Source organism: Gastrolobium bilobum, unplaced genomic scaffold, assembly GCF_033153095.1.
Source record: "Gastrolobium bilobum isolate Gb01-03AN ecotype WA unplaced genomic scaffold, APGP_CSIRO_Gbil_v1 utg30690, whole genome shotgun sequence".
Taxonomy (NCBI): Eukaryota; Viridiplantae; Streptophyta; class Magnoliopsida; order Fabales; family Fabaceae; genus Gastrolobium; species Gastrolobium bilobum.
This window is the reverse complement of record NW_026896631.1, coordinates 157,555-175,215: the sequence shown is the minus strand read 5'-3', so window position 1 is coordinate 175,215 and position 17,661 is coordinate 157,555. Positions and strand designations below refer to the sequence as shown.

At 32.8% G+C, this 17,661-nt stretch overlaps 1 protein-coding gene across 2 annotated transcripts; it reads right to left on the bottom strand.

Moving 5' to 3' along the window:
- Positions 1–466: 466 nt before the first annotated feature.
- Positions 467–2,112, bottom strand: LOC133301139 (auxin-induced protein 22B-like). Of its 2 annotated transcripts, XM_061500748.1 has the most exons (5): positions 1,839–2,112; positions 1,777–1,799; positions 1,425–1,615; positions 1,073–1,172; positions 467–979 (listed from the first exon to the last, which is right to left on the bottom strand). In XM_061500748.1, exons 1-5 carry the CDS (start codon positions 1,989–1,991, stop codon positions 904–906), a joined length of 543 nt encoding a protein of 180 aa, XP_061356732.1. In that variant the 5' UTR covers positions 1,992–2,112; the 3' UTR covers positions 467–903. The 2 variants fall into 2 exon arrangements, with proteins under 2 accessions (XP_061356732.1, XP_061356731.1); XM_061500747.1 differs by having other exon boundaries at positions 1,777–2,112.
- Positions 2,113–17,661: the final 15,549 nt, after the last annotated feature.

Genomic DNA, 17,661 nt, shown 5'->3' with positions numbered 1-17,661 from the left:
ATAGTTACAATCACAACAATTAGATTAAAATACAGATAAATTTTTTCTTTTTATTTATAAACATTTCTGCTCTAAATAAAATTACAACTTAAACTATGAGTGGAATACTTAATGTAATTTTATTTAGAGCATAAATGTTTATAAATAAAAAAGATTGTAATTTTATTTAGAGCAGAAATGTTTATAAATAAAAAAGAAGAAGTTTATCTGTACTTTAATTCAATTACTGTGATTGTAACTACGCCTAGTGCCATATTTAATGTTAACAAACCCGTTCTAGAACCAATAACCATATATTCATAACAATACCATAACATGAATTCTGTGACGGATCAGATCAGCTTCAACCTTGTGACTTTCCTTGGTCATAAGCCCACTCACCCTTCATCCAATTTTTTTTTTTTTCGAAATAATAAAGAGACGTAAATGGATTATGAAAACAGAGTTTAGATGCAAGTAGAAAGAGGAAGAAATTCCGGATGTGGCACAGTTAGTTTTGTGTCCATTCAATTACAGACAACATAATAGATACAAATATTTGGTGTATTACACTGTATTTTTGTATTGATACAAAAACAAAAAAACTTTGACGAACATATCAATCCCATCTAACTCTCTTGTACACAAAGCTCATTTGAAGCAAATTTCCATTCTCATAGAAAATGTTCAATGGAAAAAATAGCAATAGCACCCCATCACAGATCTCAAAAAACCAGAAATGTTGACAAACTTGTAGAAATAATCTTCCATCTTGTTACTTCAGAATCCAACTCCACATAGGGATGGTGGTCGGATACAGTATTCAAAATCCAATTGTTCCAAGAACCCAAGCTGATTTTTCTTGAAAGCAAAACTCTCAATCATGCATAGTGCTCATCATTGTCATAGTAATTTAGTTGTTTCTCATACACCACAGCCCAAACCTCTAGCCTCTGAACCTTTCATGATTCTTAGCCTTTTGCAGGAAGTCGTAAACATGCTGCAGAGAAAAAGCAAGTTCTGTAAGGTTGAGAATATGTATAGCTAAGAGACAAACCAGAGACATGAACAAAAACAAAGAGAAAGAACTTACTCCCATGGAACATCTCCAACTAGCATCCAGTCACCGTCCTTGTCTTCATATGTAGGTGCATATTCAGATCCCTTATAACCCTCTCTTTCAGAGTACTCACCTGATATAACAAAACCCAAGTTATTTTTCATCCTAAAAATTTGAATAACTAACTAGTTTCACCACAATAAAGACAATAAATTGTAGGCCGTAAACACTAGCTATTAAACCCCAACTAACAAAGCTAGGAATATGGACAATTCTTAGACCCTTACATATTTTTAAAGAGACAATTTCTTGGATTTGATTACCACTGGTTGAGTGTCACCCTCTTTAAATAATAGATGTAGCCAAAAGCAAAATTTATTCTCACCTATGGTCAACTTGAACATGGTTTCTAGAGCCTTGAGGAGTTCTGGATAGCCACCATAGATCTTCAAGTCAATCTTTCTGAGGTAAGGAGCTCCATCCATGCTCACTTTCACGTAGATCCCAGCACCCTGAGCTTCCTGCAGGCTGTTTTTCCTATATGATCTGATTGGTGGCCACCCCACTATCTTTTCTCTGGTATGTCAATAAATTGAATGAATTAGCTCAGAATTCAGATCCAAAATATATATATATATATATATATATATATATGAAAAAAAAGTGGGTTATTCTTGGATATTATTTGATCAACCACATGACTGAAACCTTTAGTCTTTAATCATATATAAACTTACTTGGCAGGAGGGGCAGCATCATTCTTCACTTGTTGGCTATTTGAGGCCTTGGAAATGGAAACAGACTCTTCAGATGTTTCGGGCAATTGCCTTTTGTTGCTTTTGACACCAGAAATGGTTTTTTTCTCTTCCTTTTCCTCTGTCCCTGGCAACCCCAATCTAAGCTCGGTTGCCTTGAGGTTGAGATCATGCTCATATGTCACTGCGTTTTCCATCTTCCCACAAGTAATCTAAGCCAAAACAATCAAAAACCCAAATATCTGTATTCCAAGCCCTGTGTTTCAACTTGTCTATTACACAATATAATGATCAAGGTTCAGAGTTCTTTGCCACTAGTATTATGATGCAATTGTGGTAAAGTTGGAAATGCAAGATTGTATTTTATAGGGAAGTGAATAATAAATTTAAGGGAGGAATGATTCTCTTAATACACTAGATAAATTTTATCTCCTATATTTATAAAAGAGACCTAATCATTTGATATAAATGTCAAATTTGAAATTTGACACCTCATTTAAAAGTCATTAGATCAAAAAAATCAATGGTGTCACATGCTTACAAATTAAAGTCATTAATCTTTTTTGATCTAATAACTTTCAAATAAGGTGTCAAAGTTCAAATTTGATACCGATATCAAAGATCCTACCTCTTTATAAAAATATACGTAAAATCTATATAATTTTATGTGAAAAAAAAAGAGAATATAAATCTTATATATTTTTATAAGTATATAAAAAATAAATTTATCATTTACAGCAACATAATAAATAATAAACCCTAAATTTAATGCACTTACTTTCGCATTGGTATTGTTTCAAATTTAATGCATAAATTATGGACAAAGGCAAACATAGCTGTCGGTAGCAGCACTAGCAGCTTTAAAGCAACTTGTCTCACTATTTGGAGGACAAGGGTGGGCCGGTGGGGCCCACTCACCCACCCTTGGTCTGGTTTGGATTCAGTGGGACGGCTAGGATGCGTTTTGGTAGGGAAATCAGAAGCGTTGATATTAAGGAAACAGGCCCATGTGATGTGAGTGAAGTGTTGATCATGGATTCATGGGAAAGCCATGGTCGTGTGGGATTGCTTTTGGTTGTAGGGGCTGAAAAACACGTGGAACGTTTATGTGTGATATGATTAACTGGACACCTTCTTTGACATTGCTTTTAGCGCAAAATGCGTGAGTTTGATCAAATTAAAATTTGTGTTTTGAAATAGTGAGAAAAAAAATGCCACAATATAAAAGTGTATAAGAGATTGGTGAGAATATAATATGTGAGAAAGATTGGTGAAAATTCTATTTTTTTTTTATATATACATGAATCCTATGTTCTTTAAGTTGCATTAAAAAATACAAAATTTTTAATGTATTATTACAAACATATATAACTGTGTGATTTAGTAGTTGTTGATATATGTATTTCTTAGATGAATTGACTAGTCTGGCGTAACTTTTAATAACAATGTGAAAACTATTTTAGTATTTCTTTTTCTAGTTTTTTTTCCTAAAGATATTCACATGTGATTTTTTGGAAAGGTAATTAAGTTTAATGCATTTGCTTTGATGACTTATTGTTGGGCTTGTATTAATTCACGTATCACATTTGCATAAGGACTTATTTTTGGGTCAATCTATATCTAAAACACATGACAAAAGGTAAAATTTCTGATCCCAGGTTTAACTTGACATATTGATTGCACAACAGAAAAATACAGTGGCGGAGCCAGTCCAATAATTTAGGTGGTGCCATAAAATTTGACATATTAAATTATTAAAATATTTATCAGTAAAGCCTTTTTTAATATGAATTGTAGCATAATGATCTAAATTATGTACTAAATAATATCACATAACATTGAAAATTCAAATGAACAATTATCATTGATTATATATCAAATAAAAAATATAAAAATACACTAATCTTTTCGGTAAGCATTTCAAACATAAGAATTTCACTTTCTTCCTACAACATAATAAGTAATGAACCAAACATTGTCCTAAAAATATGAAAACAATCAAATATAATAATTGGGTTTTATTTTTCTTATGTTGCATGAGACAAGTTGTCTCATGCAACACACAAAAAATGAGTGGGACTCGCTTCTTTATTTTCTCTTTCTTCCTTTTTAGTGGGTCCCACCCATTTTTTGTGGGTTGCATGAGACAACTTGTCTCATGCAACATAAGAAAAATAAAACCCATAATAATTATATGTATAATAAGCATTGTCCTTTGTCTTCTCTTTCATTTTTTCTATTCCTTAAATTTTCAATATCTCTCGTTAGAGAACATCGCCCTTATTTGCAACAACCATTTGCACGAAGGAATGTTCTCACATTTGGGAATTAGGTTTTTGACTATTTTTTGTGTTTTCAATAACCCAAAACACAATAGTTTAATAAACCTTCATATTCCATAACTATAGACCTGTTATTCATTTGGTTTCATGATTGTTATTGTCAAGGGTAAAGTGTGTGTATCCTTTTAAATAACACAAATTATGTCTTTTTAGTTTTTAACATTATGTCTTACCGCTAAGACATAATTATAACATAAAAACTATTTTCATGAAAAGTTATTTTTTCTCTCTCTACACGTTAGTTGAAGTGACTGAGGAAAGAGAAAAAAAAAAAGTAATTTTTCATATTATAACTATGTCTTACCAATAAGATATAGTGTCAAAAACCAAAAGGACACAAGGTTCTGTTCTTTAAAAAGACAAATCCTTTTCTCTACTTTTAAGGGGTTTATTTGAGCCCAAATTCTGAAATAGGTCAACTAATCATTTTTGTGATTAAGTTTAGAAGTCTTTCTTTTTTAAAATAATAGGAATAAGAATAAATAACATAACTTATTAGAATAAAGCGAAAAAAAATATACGAGATAAAAAATAAAAGAAGGTGAAACACAAAAATAACATAATGTACACGTTCTTTATTATTTGTTTGCATTTAAATAATTTATTGTTACTTTATATTGAGCATTTGATTTTATATTTAGGTGGTTCCAAATTATAATTTGAAGCTTGATTAATTATAATTAATTATGTAATATATGTAATAAGTAAAAAAAACAAACAGGTGCCTTGTGGCTCCGCCGCTGGAAAAATATATAATTTCCTCCAAAGTGAAGTACTTTGATTTCTTAAAAATGGTCTCACAAAATGTCAAAACAAAATTTAGAGTGTAATTTCCTTTGATTTTAGATCATTAAATAAAGAGTTTTATGAATTATTTTGGTTCAGTAAAAATACAGAGGCTTTTTGGTTTAAACGATCTTATAGTACCATTGTTGCAAATTTAAACTATGTATGTAAAAGATAAAGTATGCCAAATGAGGTGTCATTGCTTAGATATGGAAAAATTATATGAAATAATTTTTTTTATCTAATTCAGACACCCAATTCAAAAGTTATGATTTTTCGAAGTTTTACTATTAAACTGTTTATTTTTTTGTCCCACGTGTCAACACCAGATAAGTCATGCCTAACTTAAGTGTGAATGACTTTTAGGTCACGTCTAACTTAGGCGTGAATGGTCACGCCCAAATTGAAAGTGAATGGATACAATAGATTCATAAATTAATTCAAAACAACTATATTTTTATAATTATTTATTAAAACAACAATATTTTAATTTTTTTGTCAAGTCGAGAAGGAATGATAAATTTGTGTTGGTATAAAAATATCAATTTTTTTATTAAATTTTAATCGTTCATTTACCTGCATATACTTGTGCGCGAATTATTATAAGCTATGATACGTCTTGAATTAAAATGATTATTCTGTATCTTGTAATATACTTTTTAAGAGATGTAGGATATTTTTACTATCAAATATTTCTATTATCAATCCATTACCACTATAATATAATTACGTACTTCGAGAAATAAATTAAAAGCTATTTTTCTCTCTCTCTCTTCAAGTTTTTTTCAAAAATTATCTACTGAAAATTGAGATCCAAGAATAACGAGTGATAGTAAATTGGTAGTAGAAATATTTAGTAGTAAGAATATCCTACCTCAAATTTAAGATTAAGGATAACATGCAATTTTGTGTGTGGATATAATGGTGGTTTTGAGCCTAAGACCTCATGTAAGCTACCCAAACCTCTCACTATTAAACCAATTTTAATGGCTTGATAACAATTTTTAATATGTGCTAAAGTTACAGACTGAGTTGATCCGAACCTCGCCACTCCATTTATATAATTTCAAGACCAACTATTTAACCATCACGTATTTTATTTACAATATGATTACTTTAATATTTATTATAAAGTTATATATATTCGATTTAACCAAATATTTTAAAATTTGGACCGATCATCCACTAGGTCGATGTATTGGGTCACTGGAGAATTGGTTCAACCGTATTCAACCGAATTTACTGTTCATAAATTAAAAAAAATATAAATATATTACTTATATTATAAATTCACATAAGAAAACTAATAAATTGGTTCTCAATGATAGCAATTATTATATAATTATAGTGTTACAAGGAGGGCTTCAGCAAGAGAAAGGCAACCTTATGTGAGATTGAAGGGATACGTGACTTAGTTAAGTGAGTGCAGGTGACACGTGTAATAGGAATAAGAGATATAATGTAAATGGGACAGATGTAAAAGGTTCTGTTGGTAGCTTTAATATGTGGCTTGTAGTTAGGGAATTAGGATACATATAGATGACTATTGTAACATTGGGATTTTATCATAATATACTCATTACTCTTGGTTTCAACCTAACAGAGAAAGAAACAGAGAACAAAGAAGGAAAAAACAAACCAAGAGTAATGAGTATATTCAGATAAAATATAACAGCTGTTGCTTTCATTTGAACACCACCTGTTCAATGAAATGTGCGTTCAGGATATTGCTGAGGATTTCAATACTTTTGAACAACGTGTTGATACGCGGTTGGATGATAATATATCGCAACTTTTTCGAGTGGAATCCCGTTTGGATGACTATCAAAATCAGATGCAATTAATTGTTTCGCAATTGCAGCAACTCAATAACTCTGTTCTTGCCATGGACACAATCAATCATGAGCCTCCTGTTCGCATTCCACCAATTCATCAACAAGTGGATGGACGAAACATATCCAAGGCGATTCGCTTGGAGATTCCAGTGTTTAGTGGAGTGGACCTTAACAATTGGATTTTTCGAACAGAATTGTTTTTTGGTCTTCAGCAAATTCCGGAGGAGTTCAAGGTACTGATGGCAGGGTTGCGCATGGAAGGCATGGTAACAGGGTGGTACCAGTGGATGTACAACAGCGGCTTGATTCGTTCATGGAATGAATTGACATGGTTGCTGCGTGAGAGGTTCGGAGCCTCTGCTTATACGAATTTGAAGGGAGTACTCTCCAAACTGACTCAAATGGGTACCTTTCGTGATTACATACAGCAATTTGAGATGATGATCAATCAGGTGCCAGGGCTTGATGATGATTTGTATCTGAGTTTCTTTGTCTCCGGCCTGCAACCTGAGCTTCGAAGTGCAGTGTAGCTTAGATCCCCATTGACATTACATCAGGAGATGCAACAAGCATTGGCTTATGACGATCATCATACAGAGCTTCGTGCTTCTTTTTCCATGGGTGGTAAGACATTTTTTCGAAGACTTTTCCTTCTAATGAAGCTGATGTTTCTACTACTACCACTTCCACAGTTCCTCAATTAGCACTTCCTAAAACCACGGTGCCTCAATTAAATGCTCCCAACCCAGTGTTGGCATTACCTGCTCCTACAGCCGTGAAGAGATTTTCTTATGCCGATTTGGAAAAGAAACAGGAGTAGGGAATCTGCTACTATTGTGAGGAGAAATGGAATGCTAAGCACAGGTGTAAGAATAAGTTGTTTTTAATGGTGGGAGATATAGATGAAGTACAAGAAGAAATGGAAGAAGAGGAGGAGATTTTATGGCAGACGACCAGCAACCTTAAGAATTCTCAGGAGGGTGCTTTACATGCCTTGGCTAATCATTCTGGCACGCGTTCCCTGGTATTTACCACAATCATTAAGGGCTGTGAGATTCCTGTGTTGATTGATTCTGGAAGTACTCATAATTTCCTTAGAAGACAAGTAGCATGCAACTTGAACTTGCCTTTGACTCGTTCCCCAAAAAATACGGGTTTTCTTAGGTAATGGAGAATTTTTGTCCGCTGATAAGAGATGCCTCAAGGTAGTAATTAATCTGCAAGGACATGAATTCCTTATTGATTTTTGGGTGTTGGAGCTATGTGACCTTAATATTGTTCTGGGAATGCCTTGGTTGGAGACCCTTGGCAAGGTCATTCATGACTATGCCAGGTCTTTAATGGAATTTCAGTGGCAAGGGAGGCATATAGTGTTGGAGGGAGATAAGAAACGTAATGCATCAGAAGATATGGTGGTCCACAACAATGGACGGGAGCTGAGTTGCCTTGCATTATTGCAACAAACAGAGGGTTGTCCTTTAGAATCAGGAAATGAATTAGTGGCTGTCAAGGATGTCATGCTTGAGCAATTGTGGCAAGTTTTATGGCAGTATCAAGAAGTGTTTCAGATCCCACATGAGCTTTCTCCTTCTTGGGGACGAGATCATGCTATTCATTTGGTGGAAGGATAAAAGGCAGTGAATGTTAAACCATATAGATATGGTCACCACCAGAAAGCAGAAATAGAGCGACAGGTAATTGAGTTGATCTCAGCTGGGTTCATACAACATTCTCAGAGTCCCTTTTCATCTCCTATCCTCTTAGTGCGCAAGAAGGATGATACTTGGCGAATGTGCATCGATTATAGGGCTTTGAATTCCATAACAGTCAAGGACAGGTTTCCAATTCCTACCATTGATGAGCTCTTGGATGAGTTGGGAGGAGCAAGGATTTTTAGCAAATTGGACTTGAGGGCTGGGTACCACCAAATTCGGGTACTGCCTCAAGATGTGAAGAAAACAACTTTTAGGACTCATGAATGCCACTATGAGTTTCTAGTTATGCCATTCGGTTTGACCAATGCTCCAGCCACATTTCAGGCAGTAATGAATCAGTTGTTTAAACCTCATTTGTGCAAATTTATAATTGTGTTCTTTGATGATATACTGGTTTTTAGTAAATCCATGGATGAACATGTTGAGTATTTGGCTATTGTCTTGAGTTGTTTACAGGTGCATAAATTTTTTGTGAAGTTGTCCAAGTGCTCATTTGGGGCTGTTTCCATTGAATATTTGGGTCATGTTGTTTCAAGCCAAGGAGTCCATGCTAATCCGAAGAAAATTCAAGCCATGTTGGATTGGCCAGTGCCTTGTAATGTGAAACAATTGAGGGGATTCTTAGGCCTTACGGGTTATTATCGTCGTTTCGTAAGGAATTATGTCATGCTCGCTGCTCCTTTAACAGATTTGTTAAAAGCATCAGATGAGTTTTTGTGAATGGAAGCAGCATCTCTAGCCTTCCAGCAATTGAAGGAGACTATGAGTAAGACTCCAATATTGGTTTTACCAGATTTTTCTCTTCCATTTTCCATAGAAACAGATGCTTCGAACAGTGGAGTAGGAGCAATGTTTTTACAGTGGGAAAGACCTCTAGCCTTCTTCAGTAAGAAATTGGGAATGAAGATGGCTAATTCTTCCACTTATGTCCGAGAGCTATATGCAATAACTGCTGCTGTCAAGTGTTGGAGACAATACTTGTTGGGATCTATTTTTGTGATTAGAACTGACCATAAAAGCATCAAGGAATTGTTGAATCAGACTATCCAGACAACTGAACAACAAAAATATCTATGTAAGTTACTTGGATACTCATTCACAATTGAATATAACGTGGGTAGTAGTAATGTTGTAGCAGACGCCTTGTCAAGAGTGCACGAGGACTTTGGGTTGCATGCCTTGATTTCGGAACCGGTTTTTAATGTTCTAGAAGAAATAAGGAAGCAAAATTTACAAGACCCCTATTTGTTACAGTGTCATCAGAAGCTTAATACTGATGCTGGAGCCGATAATTCATTGTCTGTGAAGGATGGTATCATATTCCATAATAACCCATTTTTGCTAAGTTCCACTTCTTCTCTTATTCCTGTGTTGATTCATGAGTCTCATGCTACACTAGTTGGAGAACATGCAGGTGTGTTGCGTACATTTTTAAGGCTATCTGCCACGTTCTACTGGAGTTCCATGAAGAAGGATGTGAAGAATTTTGTGGCTCAATGTATAGTCTGCCAACAGGTTAAGTACGAGACTGCCAAACCAAGTGGGTTACTGCAGCCCTTAGCCATGCCAGAAGGGGTGTTTGAAGACTTATATGTGGACTTCATTGTTGGGTTACCAATGTCCAGAGGTTATTCAACCGATGTTGTTATAGTTGATAGGCTCTCAAAATTTGCCTACTTTGGCAAGTTGCCTCATTCTTTCATAGCAGCAATAGTGGCCAAGCTTTTTTGTGAATTGGTAGTGTACACTCATGGCTTTCCACGTTCGATAGTGACATCGAGACCCTTTATTCGTTAGTCAGTTTTGGTCTCAATTATTCTAGCTAAGTGGGACTTCGCTTCACACTAGTTCTGCATATCATCCGCAATCGCATGGGCAAATAGAGGTGACAAACCGTTACCTTGAACAGTATTTGCATGCTTTCTTCCATGAAAAACCCAAAGGTTGGTCAGAATTCCTTGGATGGGAACAGTTTCATTATAATTCAAGTGACACTCAAGTATTGGTATGACTCCTTACACTGCTGTCTTCGGTAAGCAACCATTGCAGATTCCTCCTTGTCCTCGGGGATTGGTAAAAGTATAAGCAGTGGAGGCTTTATTAGTGCAAAGGGATGAGATCCTCTCACAGTTAAAATCTCATCTGATGCAAGCTCGCAACCGTATGAAGATGCAGAGTGATAAACATAGAAAGGATCGATCATTTGAAGTGGGGGATCTAGTTTGGGTGAAATTACAGCCTTATAGATAGGTTTTAGTGGAAAGGCGTGCTAGCCATAAGATTGCCAAAGGATATTTTGGACCTTACCCTGTTGAAAAGAAGGTAGGGAGTGTGGCTTATCGTTTGCAGTTGCCTCCTAACTGCCAAATCCATCCTACTTTTCATGTTTCTTTGCTTAAGCCTTTTAGAGGAAGTTTGGATACTCAGCCTATGCCCATTCCATCTGTGACAGAGGAGAATAGACCGGTACAAGTTCTCTTAGCAGTGTTGGCAGGTCGCACTGCTTATGTTAGAAGACATCCACAACGCCAGTATTTGATTCAGTGGACCAATTCTGTTCCGAAAGACGCTTCTTGGGAGATAGAGGAACACTTGCGTCACTGTTATCCCTCCTTGGACCTTGGGGACAAGGTCGTGTTTGAAGAGGGAGGGAATGTTACAAGGAGGGCTTCAGTAAGAAAAAGGCAACCTTCTGTGAGATTGAAGGGATACGTGACTTAGTTAAGTGAGTGCAGGTGACACGTGTAATAGGAATAAGAGATATAATGTAAATGGGACAGATGTAAAAGGTTCTGTTGGTAGCTTTAATACGTGGCTTGTAGTTAGGGAATTAGGATACATATAGAAGACTATTGTAACATTGGGATTTTATCTGAATATACTCATTACTCTTGGTTTGTTTTTTCCTTCTTTGTTCTCTGTTTCTTTCTCTGTTAGGTTGAAACCTAACAGCTGGTGCTTTCATTTGAACACCACCTGTTCAATGAAATGCGCGTTCAGGATCTTGCTGAGGATTTCAATACTTTTGAACAACGTGTTGATACGCGGTTGGATGACAATCAATCACAACTTTTTCGAGTGGAATCTTGTTTGGATGACTATCAAAATCAGATGCAATTAATTGTTTCGCAATTGTAGCAACTCAATAACTCTGTTCTTGCCATGGACGCACGCAATCGTGAGCCTCCTGTTCGCATTCCACCGATTCATCAACAAGTGGATGGACGAAACATATCCAAGGCGATTCGCTTGGAGATTCCAATGTTTAGTGGAGTGGACCCTAACAATTGGATTTTTCGAACAAAATTGTTTTTTGTTCTTCAGCAAATTCCGGAGGAGTTCAAGGTACCGATGGCAGGGTTGCGCATAGAAGGCATTGCAGCAGGGTGGTACCAGTGGATGTACAACAGCGACTTGATTCGTTCATGGAATGAATTGACATGGTTGCTACGTGAGAGGTTCAGTGGTAGGTCTATTATCCACATCACATGTAACAATGTGTGCTGTGTCTTAGGAAATATGGGTGTTCGTGGTCTGGATTGGAACGATTTTGAAAACAAAAATCATCCTATCCAATCCCTTCGGTTTGATCATATAATCATCCATTTGGTTTGGATTTTTTTCAAATCCGATCCGATCCAATTTTTTCGGTTTGAATTGGATCGATTTTCGATTTTTTGGAAAACCTAAAATTTATTTCATGATTATTGTGCAAATAAAATCTTTTGTATATATTGGTTTTGTAATTTTTTTTTTTTGAAATACAAAAGCATTAGTAAACTATAATATAGTTTTTTTTGAGAATGAGGTATGAGCTTTACAAAGATAAAATTTGGTTGATGAGTGTGACTAGATTTTTTCTTGGGTTTAGTCGATGGGTCTTGGATTTAGAAATTTTTAGGCATGATTAGGGAAAGACCCAAGTAGGTAGAGAGGAATTAATATATTGGATCGGTTTGGATTGGATCGGTTTGGATTAACCCATCCAAAAACCGATCCAATCTAATTAAAATTTGCGATTTTTTTTCAGTTTTCGGTTTATTCGGATTTCAGTTTTTCGGTTCGGTCACCGCGATTTGAATAGGTTTGGATCGGTTGATGACACCTCTATTAGGAAATCAAATATGTTTTCTCCTTCCTTATATCTCCGATTAAATAATGAAAATTGAGTACCAAAAAATACAATTTAAAAAGAAAGTATTATCATTGGAAAGAAAATATTTTTTCTAAGTTGTCATCTATGAAGCACCAATACTTCAACAACCCTGACGTGTCGTGTCCGACACTTCTCGACACTCTCGGACACTCCGACACTCCCCGACACTCCAACACACGTTATAGAAATTCAAAAAAAGGTTTAAAGGTTACATTGCGTTGAATTTTTAGTTCCAACTATTAGATTCGTTAGATTACGATTACTATTTTATTGAGTTTAATATAAATATTTGAGATATCTTATGTTTTTTTTGCAAAATTTATGAATATTATAAGTTTAGATTCATTTTTTTATTAAATTATTGAATATTAAATATAATATACACCACATAAATCAAAAATATTATTTAATATCAAAACGTGTCCTAACGTGTCAGAATCTTACATTTTTTTAGAATTAACGTGTCGGAGTGTCGTGTCGTATCGTGTCACGTGTCTCGTGTCAGTATCGGTGCTACATAGGTTGTTATTGTTAAGGGAGACATGAGAGGACGACAACAGATTTGAATCTGCGTCATAGATGCTACTGTTTTTTTTATTTTTTTTTATTTTGCTTTAAAAACCGAAATTGTTAAATTATTTATTGGAGAATGCTCAAAGGATAAAAGCTGTATATATGAAAATTCACAATTTTTACATTAAAGTTTAAACTATTAGATTTTAAATGTATTTGTCAAAAAATAAATTGTTAAGGTTATTGTCATATGGATTTATTAAAGAAAAAATAAGATAAATATATTCATTTAATTTTGACCTCTTTTATCACATATTAAGTTAGGTTAACCAAGACGATAACTATTTAAGAAGTCAACTTTTTCTAATAACACCAACATGTGATTTAATGGTAAAAATTTTGAACAATGTAAAAATTTATTGGAAAAAATATAAAGATGGAAGAGAGAACGAAACACGAGAAATTTTTTTTTTTTTTTTATAAGTAGAGACATCAACGGTTCTTTCTAGAACTGATTTTCTCCTCTTCGTCCTTGTTGGTACTTGGAAGTGTATGGTACAAAAACATAATAATAATAACATTGAAGCTTTGGCTAGGATAAAAAAGTTAGGACATCAAAATAAAGAGAGAGAAAAATAGCGCATACAAAGATTCTAATTTTAATTTTAAACATTGGAAGACAGACTATAATAATATTAAAAAAGTGATTAATAATTGTTGGAATTCTTCATGAGATAAGTTTGCAATGGTGAAATAAAACAAATCAAATTTCAACCATTTGAAAATTGAATCACATAAAAAAATAGAGCTAATTAGGTAATAACTAATACGTAATAAAAAAAAGTAGTTGGAGAGAAATTATATGCAAATGAAATATGCTATTAGCATCACTTGTGAGCTGCTGTATAATACAATTAGTTCGGTATTTCACGATCAGTGAAGTGTATCGGTGTTAAGAGAAAGAATGTGTAAAGTAGACGGTGACTTTATATAGATGAAAACAATAGATGCAAAATATTTCATCAGGAGAAAATGAGTATATACAGGTGGAAGATATTTTTCAATAATAAGAAATAAACTAGTCATAATCGTTTAATTTGTCCACTACCTCATTATTTTGAGTGAGTAATTGCTCTATATCAAAAAAATTGAGAAATCCTTTATAATGAAATTTATATATTTACTATGAGAATATAAGGAAGTGACTACTTGACGAGTCTTTACAAGCCAGCGCATAATAGTACTGACCTGTAAAAACTGGTCTAAAACAATTTGCATAAATTATATATATGAGAAAAATTAGCTTATATCAATATAAATTTGAAAAGTTTTGCGTTCAGTATCAATTATTAATTTTACTTATATTTAACAGCTATAATTTATTGGTAATTAATTAATTTATATAATTTTCTTTAAAGTAGGATAAATGACTAATAATACATACGTATATATATATATATATATATATATATATATATATATATAAAAAATTTATATAATTTTCTTTAAAGTAGGATAAATGACTAATAATATATATATATATATATATATATATATATAAGGAAAAAAATATTTCTACAGCTATTTTAGATAAGGTTATTTACAGCTATCCAAAGATTACGTCATTTTAATTAATGAAGGATGTTTTTGTAATTTTAGATAAATTAATGAAGGGTGTTTCAGTAAAATGCGTCTGATAAAAAAATAAACCAAATTACTAAAACACCCTTCATTAATTCACCTAAAATTACAGAAACACCATTCATTAATCAAAACGACGTAGTTTTTGGATAGCTGTTATCTAAAGTGGCTGTAGAAATATTTATCCTTATATATATATATATATATATATATATATATATATATATAGGGAGTGATCTTTTAACTCCAGAGTAAGACTTAAAAATCTTACTCCTCATCCTAACCGTTGATTTTTGTTCATCTAACGGTTATAATTTAATAAGTTATAACAATTAATTAATTATTAATTTCAAATAAATGATAACCATTAGATGAACGAAAATCAACGGCTAGGATGAGGAGTAAGATTTTTAAGTCTTACTCTAGAGTCAAATGATCCTTCTCCATATATATATATATATATATAATTTGTGAAAATCTTAACCAATGATTGACAGAAATCAATAGTTAAGATACAGTTCTAATAGGTTGTAAACGAAAATAGGTTGTAAGTATAACCTTTCCATATATATATGGAAAAAATATTTCTGCAGTTAATGCAGATAAGTTATCTGCATTTATTCTCAAAATGACGTCGTTTTGTTATTGAAATCTTAAAAATTATAAATATAAAGACTATTATAACCCTGAAATAAATTAAAATTATAAAAATACCATAATTTTTACTCCAAAATAACATCGTATTAATTTACTGCAGATAACTTATCTGCAGTAACTAGAAAAAATGAACGTAATTTTATAATGATGAGGTAGCAATATCTCCTGAATGACATATTTCAACCAAGTATCTCCTACACGCTTTCAATTAAGGTGTGGAATAAGGAAGACCAATGGTTGAATTAAAATTGTTCGATTTTTTTTTTTAGTACACAAAATTGTTCGATTTTGACGGCTATGATTAGTGTGTTGAAAACATTTTTAGAGCCTCCGGTTTTGACCTATTGGACCAATCACGTATCCTTCCAACCTCCACCGACAGGGAATAGACCTAAAATGACGCACTCTTGATAGCAATTCTTCTCGGTCGTAGGGTTCGTTGGCATCCACCTCCAAAAACAAATCCCACCATTTAAGCTCATTCAAGAAAATTAAGGAGAATATTGGATTGAAATTTCAAAAAATTTTAATAAATTATTTTTGAATTAAAAATTTATTGATATTCAATTAAGATTTTAAAAAATTTTAAAAAAAATTATATGGAATTCGATTAGGATTTTAAAAGATTATTTTAGAGTCCGTTCAAATCCGTTGGTATTCAATCAGAATTTTAAACAAACAAAAAACAATCTTGTGGTATTAAAAAATCTTACGATTTTAATATATTTTCTATTAGTGTCAATTTCGTGAGATTTTTTAGTGAGAAATATAAATAGGATGTCTCTCTCACAATCTCATCCTAACTTTTAGGATTTCTTGAGATTTCTCTATTGCAGTGTCTTCTTCTTCCTTTGGTGTGTCGACCCGCCCGAAACCGAGTTCCGCCATGGGAGCTTCACCAAAGCTCAAAAATAACAGATTTTTGAGCGATTTTCATCACAAAATAACCCAGAAACAACCCAACAAGATTTTAATCTAAAATTTATCTAAAAAGCAGCAAATTTTGGAGCAATTTTTGAAAATATTTGAAAGTTTAAAAATGATTTTTCAAGCTATTGGTTATGATTTTTCATGGTACGAAAATATGTGATTTTTGTATTAATAATAACATAAAACAGTAGAAAAACAACAGGGGAACAAAAACCCCCAAACCAATTTTCATTTTACATCAATGAAACAAGATCGATTTAAAGAAAGATTGAAACTTTTATAATATGAACCCTATGTTTCATAATAATATATTCATGAACGAATTCCTTCGCTATAGGAAACGATTTCAAATAATTTTTGTATCAATAGATAACTAAAAACTTGTTTTTCAAAAACCCCAAAGAAATTTAAGATTTCAATGTATCGATTGCAAATAATTTGAGAAATTTTCTAAACTTTCATATAATAAAATCCAGAAATTCAGATTCAAAATTTTCTTGGAATACTCAATGAAAACATGCATATTTAGAAAACTCTCATAACGTAGAACAAAAACCCCAAGGTTTACAAGATCAATTGCAAAAAAATCCAAACGAAAATTTATCATGAATTTTACTAATTGAGAAAATTATATTACGTTTTATTTTTTTATTAATATCATTGCATTTCTTTGTTAACTTTTTTTTATTGACTTTTGTAATTTTGAATGTTTGTTAAAAATTCATATGATTTTTTAAAATCTTATAAATCCATATTGTTCTTTCAAATCTTATAAATTCTATTAAAATCCTTTTAAATCCAATCTTAAGAAATCTTGATTGTAAAAAAGTCTTTAAAGTCTCCAATTATGAATAGTCTTTTAAAATCTATAAGTTTTTTTATCTCAAAAAAATCTTTTAAAATGCTAATCCAATACATCTCCCTTAGGCTCAAATTGATAACCTAAATATCAAGACATTCATGTGTTAATGCATGATAAAATGTCGCATCGAGAAGGAATGAGTTAAGTAAAAAATGTCTTAGTGAAGTGACTTATAAATTTAAGTGATTAAGTTTTTGGGTTTGGAAATGATATCAGATTCACTTATTATGAATTGTCACTTAGCCTGTTAATGTATGGAGGTTTCTTCGACTTTTTGGATTGATTATCTCTTATTGAGATCCAAGTCCAGCTTTACTTTCACCCTAATTAGGGTATCCAAGAGGGTGAAAGAATCAAGAGTGAATATTTTGGTAAAATTGAAGAAAGAGAGTGTGTCGCAACTTTTTTCAACATTGTGCAGTTTTCATAA